Below are 12,938 nucleotides of genomic sequence, written 5' to 3'. Positions count from 1 at the left end.
TGGGGGGTTGGGGCGGGAAAGGATGTGCTGCACAGCGGGGACAGGTTGGTAAAGTGAATACCACATTTGTCGTCATTTCACAATATATGGTAAGTGAATCACTGAGATGTGATGAGACACTATTTGAATGCAATGGTTTCTTTCGACCGTTGCGAGCTGACCATTGGCCAAAGTTTCTCCAAACCGACATTTTTCCCACGAACAAAGCCACAAAAGACCAACTATTATATTGTATAATAATAAATTTTCCATTTCATAGTAACACTCCTGCTCTTAAAAAGCAGCATAACCTTGAACTCATCATAAGCAACACAAGATATCAGTTTAAAAACAATCGCCATGGTGAGAATGAGTAGAAAATTAACCAGTAATAGTTTGTTTATAAAGAGTAAGTTTTAATATTTTCCCAGAGGATTGCAATCTAAACATCTCCTGCAGCAGTTTTCATTGCATACTTAACTTTTAACAAATCAATTAAATCTGCACTTCCTTCCAGGTTATGTTTGTTAAGTATTTTATGAACTTATAAGCCTGCAGCCTTTCAATACTAGGGTGGAGAAATGCTGAGTAACCTTAGATTTAGATCTTCTATTAAATATTTAGTCATTTTATACTAGAATATTTATATATTTAAAAGTATGCATTACAGGTCAAAGAAAGTCTAGAGGGAATACTTTTCTTTAAAGTACTAGCCCATTCTCTATTTAAACAGACATACTTTTAAAACAGACATTGGAAGGAATACTTTGAACAAAATTTATTCCCCATGGATTTCTTTTAAGCCTATTAAATCCAACTAAAAATACTACAATGATGCTGCCATACTCAGGTAGGCTGTCAAGAATAATGTTCCGGATCCTATGGCCACGTACGCTGCTGTAAGTGCCCTGCAAGTTCCGGGTTTCCGCATTCGCTGTCAGATCATCTGAATGCGCGAAACTCTTACGCCTGGTAAAAGCAGACACAGGGCCTTCTTTTACCACCGCAAGGGTTTAAATAAATATTAAAATCATTTTTTTTAATCGTTTAAACATTTTAAACCCTTAAAATTAGTTTAGGTTATTTTTGGCCCCTTTAAAATTGTTTTTGTTTCAAATGTTTAATTAAATTGTATTAAATTAACTTTAAATATGTGATGATTTATTTTTATTTAGGTTGTGTGAAATTTTTTATGTCATTCCAATTAAGCTTATGGGAATTCCGTACATAAATGGAATCCCCATAAGCATAATGGGAATCTCCCTTTTTGATTAGTTGGGCTGGCCCACGTGATTCCAGGAACACTTGCGAACCGCAGACCCAGGACTGCAAGAGTCTGAAGATACAGAGGCACCAGGTAGGGTCGTACTTTTCTTGCGGATCGGGGGCATTTGCCTGCGGGAAGCCTCTGACCGCAATTTCAGGGCTACTATGTCAAAAGGAGAAATACTGTCAGAGGTGAGGTGTAGGCAATGTAGATTTGATGCTCTTACTTTGATACTGCCCCAGATTCTAATCCTTTTGGAAGTAATAGTAATCGATTCAATTTGACAAGTCATCAGAATGAGAAGAGACAGGAATCTAAAAATACACATCTTGGACTAACTGTCCTACATTAAACTATGTATTTTAAATCAGCGTGTATTTTATGAATTTGACATTCATGGTTCCTGGTGTTTAAATGCTACACTGGCACAAATATCCAGATCATGCCTATCTGCCAATCAGTGCGAAACATTGTTTGTGGGAGCTTGTCGTGTGCAAATTGGCTGCCTTATTTCCTACATTACAATAGTGACTACACTTCAAAAAGTACTTCATTGGCTGCAAACCTTTTTGGGATGCCGTGCGGTTGTGAAAGGCGCTATATAAATACACGTCCCTCTTTTTCTTTTCATATTAGAATATGTAATTTAGAATAAAAACAGAAAATGCTGGAAATCTCAGCAGGTCAGGCAGCATCTGTGGCGAGGAGGCAGCATTAACATTTCAGGTCGATGACCCTTCGTCAGAACTGGAGAGTGTTCGAAAAGAACAAAGTCTTAACAAGCACTGAAAGGGGAAGGGGAAGAAAGAACAAAAGGGGAGGTCTGTGATAGGTTGGAAGACAAGCGAGATAGGAGAGACAAACGTGATGATGGCCCAAATTCAAATGCTAATGCCAGGAGTTAGAAAAATATTAGTCGGGATAGGGTGTGAATGGTGGGATTATGACCAACTGCCATTAGAGACAAGGAGAAAAAAAGAAACAGGCTCTGGGGGTGTGATGTATGTAGCACACAAATCACTGACTCCACACAGTCTGGTGTTGATCAAACAGCTGTGACCTTAGTACTTTATTGAACAGCTCCAGAGTGCCCCACAGGTGTGGTGGGCAGCCTTTATACTGCCTGGTGCAGGTACTTTCAGGTCTCCAACCACAACGCCCTCTGTGGTGCACCTTTGTACTTATCATACATGTAATGTACCAGAGCAATACACAACATCACTGCGCGCACCCCACCCCCCCAGTTCAAAAAGCTGTTGCTAGAATCCCCTGAATTTAAACACAGTGACCATTTAGCATTGAACTCTTGTCGAAATTCGCAATTCATGTCCATTATTTTAAACACAGTGACCACCCAGCATTAAAATATTATTTCGTCATAAATCCATCATCCTACATTCACATGGCACACTTAGGCTCGCTCTAGCCTTACAAAAGTCTAAAAGTCTTTATGTGGGGACCGCAGCGGTATGAGGCCCTTCCCTTTTAAGGCGCCATCTTGTGGCTCCCACGAGGCTTCCGTTGGGCGCCGCCAGCTTGTGTTCAGCTGGCCTAGAAAGAAGAAGAAGAAACACGGAAGGAAGGTGGGGAGAGGGAATTTTGGGGAAAGGTTTGAGGAAATGTGTCCACGATCCTCTTCTTCTAGCGCTGATGCTGGCGCTCTCAAACTCGGCGCAGCGTTTCGTTACAGCTCCCGCCGTGGCCGCCTCTCTTGCTACCTCCGTGGCCGCCTCCATCGCGGCCGCTGCCGCCACCCGCTTGTTCCGCTGCGTGGCTCCCCCGGCCACCGATGGACCACAGCGCCCCGCCGGCCCGTACCCCAGCAATGGGCCCGCACCTGTAGCCTTGGGTGGAGGCTGAGGCTGCAGGATTGCTTGGGGCCAGGAGTTTTGGGCTGCTGCTGCAGCTCCAGCTCAGTTGCCGCTGCCCTTTGGAAACCCGGGGAGCAGCAGTCTGTGGGGGAGTGAAGAAGTCTTCCCAGCTCCCACGGACCTTTCCCATCCATCTTCTGCCGAGGAGCATTGGCCCATCTCTTGCAATGACCCATAAAGCTAAACCGTGCGTCTCGCCCCCGTGAGATACCTGTACATCCGCTCTGCCGAGAACAGGTGTCAGTTCCTTGGTGTAGGTACGCAGCTTTGCAGTGACCGGGACCAGCTTGGGTCGTGCAGCCGGGTTACCCCACAGTTTATCAAAAGTTCTCTGACTCATCAACGACGGACCCGATCCCGTATCCACTGCCATACTCACTGGGACTCCGTCAATTTTTACTTCCATTATCACTGGGGGCGAATCGTCGGTGCATGTATGCAGTCCCAACACCTCATCTTCTTCTGCCTGCTCCTCACTGAACAGTGGATCATCCCCCATCTCCTCAGCCACATGGTGAGTCTGATTTCTTTTACACATGCGCTGAAGGTGGCCTTTAATGTGGCAGGTATTGCACGTGTACTCTGCAAACCTGCACCGGTGAGCCCCATGGCTTCCTCCGCAGCGCCAGCATGGTGCTGCTTGATTGGCCCCCCCTCAGCAGACTCTGCGTTCCAGTCCCCGAGGTCCGTGCTCTCTGCCCCGGGCAGAGCCACGTTCTGCAGTTTTGTCCATGGTGGCCGCTATCCTGTGGACAGTGCCTGCCAGGTTCGAGACGGTGTGGATCATTTGCTTGGTACTGCATGTTGAGGTCACATATGCCCGGCTGATGGTGATGGCTTTTGTCAGGGTGACTGTGGGTGCCGTGGCTAGCAGCTTGTGAAGGAGGCCCTCATGGCCGATCCCCATAACGAAAACGTCCCGCAGCGCCTCATCAAGGTGTGCCCCAAAATCACACGGCGCCGCGAGTCTCCTGAGGTCCGCAGCATATTTGGTGACATCCTGGCCCTCGGGTCTGCAGTGATGGTAAAATTTGTATCTGGCCGTGAGGATGCTCTCTTTCGGTTTCAAGTGGTCACGAATGAATTCAGTCAGTTCCTCATATGACTTGTCCCTGGTGTGCCCGGGTGCCAACAAATCCCTGACGAGACAGTAAACCTCATCGCCACAACTGGAAAGCAATATCGCCTTACGCTTCTCTCTCAGTGCATTCGTGTCCTCCGTCAGATCGTTTGCTGTGAAGTAGTACTCGAGCCTTTCCATAAAGACCTCCCAATCATTGACCACCGTAAAATCCTTTAGCGAGCCCAGAGTAGCCATGGTTGCGTGGAATTCGTCCGCTTCCTTGTCGTCAATGTGATATATGTAGCACACAAATCACTGACTCCACATGGTCTGGTGTTGATCTAACTGCTGTGGCCTTAGTCCTTTATTGAACAGTTCCAGAGTGCCCCACAGGTGTGGTGGGCAGCCTTTTATACTGCCTGGTGCAGGTAATTTCAGGTCTCCCACCACAGCGCCCTCTGTGGTGCACCATTATACTTATCATACATTTAATGCACCAGAGCAATACACAACAGGGGGGCAGGGGGGGAGCCAAAGAATGGTTACGCTCTGAAATTTTTGAACTCGATGTTGAGACCAGAAGCTGTAAAGTGCCTAAATGAATGATGAGGTACTGTTCCTCGAGCTTGCATTGAGCTTCGTTGGAACAGTGTAGGAGACCAAGGACAGAGAGGTCAGAGTGGGAATGCAGTGGAGGTCCCCTTCCCATGGCACCTTCCTGTGCAAGTGCAGAAAATGCAACACCTGCCCTTTTATCTCCTCCCTTCCCATTATCCAGGGCCCAAAATATTCCTTCCAGGTGAAACAGCTTTCAATTTAGTATACTATATTCGCTGCTCACGATGTGGTCTCCTCCTCTACATTGGGGAGACCAAGCGTAAATTGGGTGACCGCTTTGCGGAGCACCTCCATTCAGTCCGCAAGTGTAACCCCGAGCTTCCAGTCGCCTGTCACTTTAATTCTCCACTGCATTCCCACTCTGACCTCTCTATCCTTGGTCTCCTACACTGTTCCAACAAAGCTCAACACAAGCTCGAGGAACAGCAGTTCATCTTTCTTTTAGGCACTTTACAGCCTTCTGGACTCAACATCAAGTTCAAAAATTTCAAAGCGTAACTGCTGCAAATCTTTGACTCCCGACCCCGCCTCTCAGAGCCTGTTTCTTTTTTTCTCCTTGTCTCTAATGGCAGTCAGTCATAATCCCACCATTCACACCCTATCTCGACTAATGTTTTTCTAACTCCTGGCATTACCATTTGAATTTGGGCCATCATCCCTTTTATATCTCCTATCTCTCGTCTTCCAACCTATCACAGACCTTCCCTTTTGTTCTTTCTTCACCTCCCCCTTTCAGTGCTTGTTAAGAATCTGTTCTTTTCGAACACTCTCCAGTTCTGACGAAGGGTCATCGACCCGAAACATTAACTCTGCTTCCTCTCCAGATGCTGCCTGACCCGCTGAGATTTCCAGCATTTTCTGTTTTTATTCCAGATTCCAGCATCTGCAGTATTTTGCTTATGTAATTTAGAATGCTTGGCTTTCATAGACAGTGAAATTAAAGTTTGATAAAACTGGAAGGAGGATTGAAGAAAATACTTTATGGAGTTTTGGCCCTTATATATGCAGATAGAGAGTATTAAAAGTGAAGGAAAAGCAAAATAAATCTCATTATGTGAAGAAGTTACATGAGGAGAGTCTTTAAGGTGGCGGGGTTGGGGGTTGCTAATTAGCATTACTGCTTTTGAAATTATCATATGGAAAACTATGACTCAGTTGGTAAATGCACCAGCTGGTGTCATACTGAACTGTACAAACCAAGTTTCATTACCCCATTAACTGTTTTCAGCCGGGGTGGACATATAGATGTTGGAATTGGTTTCAGATTAAGAAAAACACCAGCACTTCAGCTACTGATTGTTATCCACTGGCCCTCGCACAATTGGACATCAGGCAAGGACATAGTCAGACTCAAATGTGATGGTTCTCATAGTCAAACAGTTTGCTATCACAATTTGTCTACCTCAAAAAAATGCCTACATTTTTAAAGGTAGTGGAGAAGCAGCAAGTGGTCCACATCAGCAAAACTTGAGAAGGAACTGGAAGAAAAGTGACAAAAACAGAAAACTAAAAAAGGACACGTCGTTGCTGAATATTAGCAAAAATAGATTTGTGAAATAAAAAATAATGGAGGTGGAAAGACAAAGGGGAGGTGGAAGACTGAGGGAGGTGGAGGACGAAGCCAGGGGCTGGGGGGGAATGAGGGGGTAAAGGGATGGCTGGGGGGGGGGGGGGGCAAGGGCGAGACCAAGAAGGAGGGGTGGCAGCAGGGACGAGGCGGGATGGGAGGTTAAGGGCGAGGAGGCGGGAAGGGCGAGGCCAAAGCCAAGGGGGAGGGGGGTAGAGAGGCCAAGAAGGGATGGATGGGAAGAGGAAGAAGGCCAAGGTGGGGGAACGGCAAGGCCGAGGGAGGGGCGTCGGCAAGACGGCAAAGGATGGGAAGGACGAGCCCAAAAGGGCAAGGCTGAGGGGTGGGAAATGGGTGAGGCCAAAGGGTGGAAAATGAGCAAGGAGGAAGGGCAAGGCCGATGGGGGGGGGGGCGGGGGAGCGAGAGGGTGAAGAGGCGGCGGGAGGAAGGGCATGGAAGAGGTAATGAATGAAGAAGCAAACACAGTTGGGAGGGGGGGGGGGGGAAAAGAGAAGGTGAAACATTTATCAGACACCGCCTCAAATTTCCTGATGACCTGTCAATTTGTTCTAAATATTTTTTTAATAAATTATTTTTATTATGCTCATTAGGTTTCCCTACATAAAAGTTAAGACATTTCTCACCATGCAACAATGTTTCTAACCTCTATGTATTTACAGATCATGTATCAGATCAGGGAATAAAATAGGACATGTACAGAAATCTTTCGGGGATTGTGTGATGTCTAATTTTAGTTACTTTGTTACTTTGAGTAAGAAATAGTTGAGAGTGTTGCCGTGGAACTTGCATTTGCATTGCTGCAGGTCGACAGCACAAGATTTTAATAAAGAGAGGTTGCAGAAGCCAAGTTCTTTCAATATTGACCTTAGTACCCTGGTAACTAGAATGAGTTGCTCATAACTCCACAATTTTTTTTTTGTAAAACAGTTTAGGAATTTTTCTGATTTTCGATTTTATTCTCCATGGATGTTTTGGGGGAGGGGGAGAGAATTTATAAGAATTAATATAAATTTGTGCACTAAAAATATTTAACAAAATTGTATGTATACACCAATCATCATAAGCATTAATTAGCATTTTTCAAGATTTATACTCAAATACCCCATGTCATCCAGAAAGCACACCTTTTACACAGATTAAGACCTATTTTGGAGCTAAACAGTTATTTTTAGAACTTTGCAGCAGATCTGGGGATATGTAATAAACAGCATTTCTTCAGGCATTTGTAGTAATGGTTTTTATAAGATGTGTAAGACATCTTCATTAAATACAGGGTGAACCAGAGAGAAAAAAAGTGATTTTCCAAAGCTCTATTCATGGAACAACACAGAATGTACAGGACATAAACAGGCCATTTGGTCCAAGTGGTCTACGCCAGTGTTTAAACTCCACACGAGCCTCCTCCCACCTTACTTCATCCAATCTGATCAGCATATCCTTCTATTCCTTTCTTCTTCGTGTACTTATCTAACTTCCCTTTAAATGCATCTATGCCATTTGTCTCAACCACTCCTTATTGGATTTGTTAGTGAATATCTTGTAGCCACGGCCTCTAGTTTTGGACTTGCCCCACAAGTGAAAACATCTTCTGTACATCTACCCCATGTAACCCTTTCATAATTTTAAAGACCTCCATCGGGTCACTTCTCAGTTTTCCCTTTTCTAGAGAAAAGTGCCCCAGCTTGTTCAGTCTTTCCTGCCAGTTATACCCTCTCAGTTCTGGTACCATTCTTGTAAATCTTTTTTGACTTTCATTAGCATTTCTATATCCTTGTTGTAATAGACTAAAATTGTGCACAGTACTTTAAGCAACATTCTATACAAGTTATCTGCTTTTGAATTCTATTCCTCTAGAAATGATGCCCAATGCTTTTGTTTTCATGTTGTGTGGCTTTATTGACCTTCATTGCTACTTTTAATGATTTATGTACCAGTACCCCAGATCCCTTTGTGCCTCTACCCCATTTGGACTCTTAGGGCCCAAGTTTCCACATGATTTGCGCCTGATTTTTAGGAGCAACTGGTGGAGAACGGACTATCTTAGAAATCGCAATTCTCCACATTTTTTTTTCTGCAGTTCTAGTCAGTTAGAACAGTTTCACTTTGGAACAGAATTTTTTTCTTCAAAAGGGGGCGTGTCCGGCCACTGACGCCTGATTTCAAAGTTTCCACAGTGAAAACGTACTCCAAACTAACTTAGAATGGAGCAAGTGAAGATTTTTGTAGAACTGAAAAAACCTTGTCTGCACATTAAAAAATCAGGCACAGGTTACAAATTAGGCGTCCAGAACGAGGTGGGGGGGGGGGGGGGGGGGGGGAGGGAAATCATTAAATTCTATAATAAATTATTATTTATACTTATACAAATATTATACAAATAAATCCAATCTGAATAAAAATTTATAAGCAAAGAAAAGATTAAATAAACCATCTTCCTACCCGTGTGAAAGTGCTTCAGCCAGGGAGAATGCTGCAGGAAGCCCCACAAGTTGAGGCAGCCGTTCGTTCCCGCGGGGGGTGGAGGGGAGGAGGAGGAAGCCGATCGTTCCCGCGGGGGGGGAGGGAAACGGCTGCCTCAACTTTCTGAGGCTTCCTGCAGCCTTCTCACTGCTGCAAGAAGCCTCAGTGCTGAAGGCAATGTGCTTTTATTAAAAAATGTTCAAAAATTAAACAGCTACAAAGAACTACAAAAATGGCCAAGTGCCAATGTTTCCTTCACACTGCGCGTGTGCGAACGCTCCAACGCGCACGCGCAGGGTTGCCGGCAGGAAAAAAACTAATTTAAATGGTACCCGCCCCCTCCCACTTACAAAATCGGCGCGAGTGATAGGCTCCGCCCCCCTGGGCGCCGCGCCAAGCAGACATGGAGCTGCAGGGCGCTCCAGAATCACGCGGTTTTTTTCCGGCGCCGTTTTCGGCGCGAAAAACGGGCGCCCAGCTCGGAGGAGCGCCCGTTTTTTATCATGTGGAAACTTGGGGCCTTAGTTTCGAAGGAGTAGTTGGCCTCCTTACTCCTTCTACTAAAATGCACCACCTCATAGTTATCTCTGTTGAAATTAATTTGCTATTTACACACCCATTCTGCAAGCTTGTTAATGTCTTGTATTTTGTCGCAGTCTTCCATAGTATTAACTACACTCTCCAATTTGGTGTCATCCAAAAATTTTGATATAGTATTTCCGATTCTGGCTCTGTTCTTACTACTTTAATTAACTGCCCTTTGCACTGTACCCTTGTTCTGATCAATGCAGGTTGCCTACCTTGTCCAGACCGGTTCTGTCGAGAATCTATGTTTGTTTGTCTCCGTTCTGATTGTTCCTCGTTCCCACCATCTACAAAACACAAATATCAAGGTGTCAACATACAAGAAACATGGATTAGTGATCACCATATAAAATCTCTTGCCAATAAGGGCTGATAGGCTTGTTCGGAATATCTGATGCAATGTACTAATTAATTACACAAAATGTATTAAATGACTCAATTAGCATTAGTAGCTATGCAAATCAACAGAGCATCCATTGCGCATTGAAAAGATGTTAACAGCAGTCATCAAGATTTCACCAGGAATCAAAAATTCAGTCAACCTTGAATCTGTTGAGCAATGGATTTCCTTTAGACTTCGCCTTACACAAATGTTTTTTTTAAAACCTCATATGAAAGTAGGCAACTTGCTTGCCAGGAAATGTTATGCTTAGTCTAGAATCACAATTTGATCAGGATCCCTGTATAATAAATGAGAATTAAAAATAGTACTGCAGATTGCAATTTTATGCTCGAATAATAGTTACATGTTCAGATTAGTTGCTTTCATCTGTAGCTATCAGCAAGACAAAAATAGAATCCATATGGATAGAGATAAAAGATAATAAAGGATCAATCACACTAATAGGAGTAGTCTACAGACCACCTAATAGTGGAAGAGAGATGGAAGAAGAAATATACAGACAAATTAGAGAAATGAGTAAAAAACATAGAATAATCATAGGGGATTTCAACTACCCCAATATTAATTGGACAGAAGAGGATAAGGTAAAGGACTCCTTTCAAACCCAATATTTAAAAAGCCCAAAAAGGAAGGATTTGCTATTGGATCTAGTAATGGGGAATGAACCAAAGCAGAAAAGAGAAGTAAAAGTAGGGGAACATCGAGGCAATAGTGGCCAGATTATAATATGCTTTATGATAATAGAGAAGGACATAAGTACGATGAAAACCAGGTCAATAGATTAGAGGAAAGTTGATTTTGAGGGGCTGAGAATAGAATTTTGGAAGATAAAATGGGTAACAATATTGGCAAACAATGATGTAGAACAACAATGGGAAACAATTCAAATGGTGTTCAACACAGTGCAGGAAAAATATATTCTGCTACAAGGAAAGAACAAACTAAACACTAATGAGACTCCATGGATGAATAAAGACATAAGGGAACAATTTAGGGTACATAGGCAGCAGAGTAGTATGATGAGAGAATATGAAGGAATTCGGAAGGCAAAGAGAAACTATGAAATTAAATTATCAAGGAACATAAAACAAAATAGTAAAATATTTTATAGGCACATCAATAAAAAAGGAAGGTTGGGATGGAAATAGGGCCATTAAGGGATAGACTGGACAATACCATAGGTAATGATAGAGAGATGGCAGAAATATTAAATCATTATTTCGCTTCAGTATTTAGCAGGGACATAGAAAAGGCGGACATGACATTGGATGATGTGATGAGTAATGAGATAAGTGCATTTAAAATAAAAAAGGGATTTTTTTAAGTAAACTAATCAAACTCAGAATAAAACCCCTGGTCTGGATGGACTGCATCCATGCATTTTAAAAGAAGCCAGGGAAGAAATAGCAGAGGCATTACGACACATACTTAATAATTTATTAGAAAAAGGTGTAGTCCCACAGGACTGGCGAATAGCTAACTTTGAGGGGGATAGAACATCTCCAGGTAATTATAGGCCAGTCAGCTTAACATTGGTGGGAGGAAAAATAATGGAATTCCTATCAAAGGAGAGAATAGAAGAATATCTAGATATGAAAAGTATAATAATGAATCGTCAGCATGGATTTCAAAAGGGAAAATCTTGCTCGACCAACCTTATTGAATTTTTTGAAGAGGTAACAGAGAACGTAGACAATGGTAATGCAGTAGATGTAATTTATCTAGATTTTCAAAAAGCCTTCGATAAGGTACCACATAATAGAGTAATGAATAAAGTAAGAGAATGCAGAGTCAGGGGACAAGTAACAGAATGGATAGCTAGCTGGCTTCAAGACAGAAAGCCGAAAGTGGGAATAAAGGGTAGCTATTCACAGTGGCAGAAGGTGGGTAGTGATGTTAACAAGGATCAGTGTTGGGATCACTGTTGTTCACAATTTACATTAACGATTTTGACTTTGGAATCAAAAACACAATTTCTAAATTTGAGGATGATATCAAATTTGGGGGGGAGGGGGCGGTTGGAGGTAGTCAATGCTGAGGAGGATTGCAACACATCACAGGAGGACATTAATAAACTTTCAAATGGGCAAATAATTGGCAAATGAAGTTCAACACAGATAAATGTGTGGTCTTACATTTTGGAATTAAGAATAGGGAGGTCACTTATTACTGGGAGGGTGCGAGTCTAGATGGGGTAAAGGAACAAAGGGATCTCAGAGTACAAATACACCAATCACTAAAAGTTGCGAAACAGGTCATAAAAAAGCAAACCAAGCACTAGGGTTTATTTCTAGAGTTGAAAAGTAGAGAAATTATGCTAAATCTGTATCGAACCTTAGTTAGACCACACTTGGAGTACTATGTGCAGTTCTGGTCGCCATATTATAAAAAGGATATAGAGGCACTGGAGAGGGTGCAGAGAAGATTTACAAGGATGATACAAGAAATGCGAGGGTATACATAATCAGGAAAGGACGAACAGGCTGGGTCTCTTTTCTTTTGAAAAAAGGCTGAGGGGTGACCTAATCGGTCTTTAAAATTATGAAAGGTTTTGATAAGAGTTTGATAGAGAGAGAATATTTCCACTTCTGGTGAAGAGCATAACTTGAGGCCATCAATATAAGATAGTCACCAAGAAATCCAATAGGGAATTCAGAAGAAACGTCTTTACCCAAAGAGTGGTGAGAATGCGGAACTCGCTATCACAGGGAGTGGTTAAAGCGAATAGTATTGATGCATTTAAGGGAAGGCTGGACAAGCATATGAGGGAGAAGGGAATAGAGGTTTATGCTGATAGATTTAGATGAGGAAAGATGGGAGGAGGCTCGAGTGGAGCATAAGTGCCGGCATGGACAAGTTGGACCGATGGCCCATTTCTGTGCCGTATATCCTCTGTAATCGCATGTATTCCAGTCTAAGATTCTGAAAAAAAGTGGCGACTAACCACACAACAAGTAGCTTGATAATTTTAAGTGATGGCAGAAAAGTTATGTATTCAAAGACAGAAATACAGGATAACAATTACTCTATAATGGACACTAGCATAATTTTTTTTCTAATAATCCTAAGATGCTGTTTGGGAAAGGAAGGCTGTTTTCTTGTG

General features: G+C 42.9%; 1 protein-coding gene across 14 annotated transcripts in view; it reads right to left on the bottom strand.

Annotated features, from left to right (window-relative positions):
* Positions 1–12,938, bottom strand: part of tanc2a (tetratricopeptide repeat, ankyrin repeat and coiled-coil containing 2a) — a 1,120,879-nt gene that overhangs the window by 559,163 nt on the left and 548,778 nt on the right. For 13 of the 14 annotated variants that reach the window (XM_070864738.1, XM_070864743.1, XM_070864740.1 and 10 more), the window contains one exon: positions 9,648–9,719. The exons of the other annotated variant lie outside the window; for it this stretch is intronic. In XM_070864738.1, coding sequence (XP_070720839.1) covers positions 9,648–9,719 — 72 coding nt within the window. The remainder of the gene's footprint in view (positions 1–9,647; positions 9,720–12,938) is intronic. 14 annotated transcript variants of the gene reach the window in all.

This window comes from Pristiophorus japonicus, chromosome 21 (assembly GCF_044704955.1).
Source record: "Pristiophorus japonicus isolate sPriJap1 chromosome 21, sPriJap1.hap1, whole genome shotgun sequence".
NCBI lineage: Eukaryota > Metazoa > Chordata > Chondrichthyes > Pristiophoridae > Pristiophorus > Pristiophorus japonicus.
The sequence above is the reverse complement of the archived record's forward strand: the minus strand, read 5'-3'. Positions and strand labels throughout refer to the sequence as shown.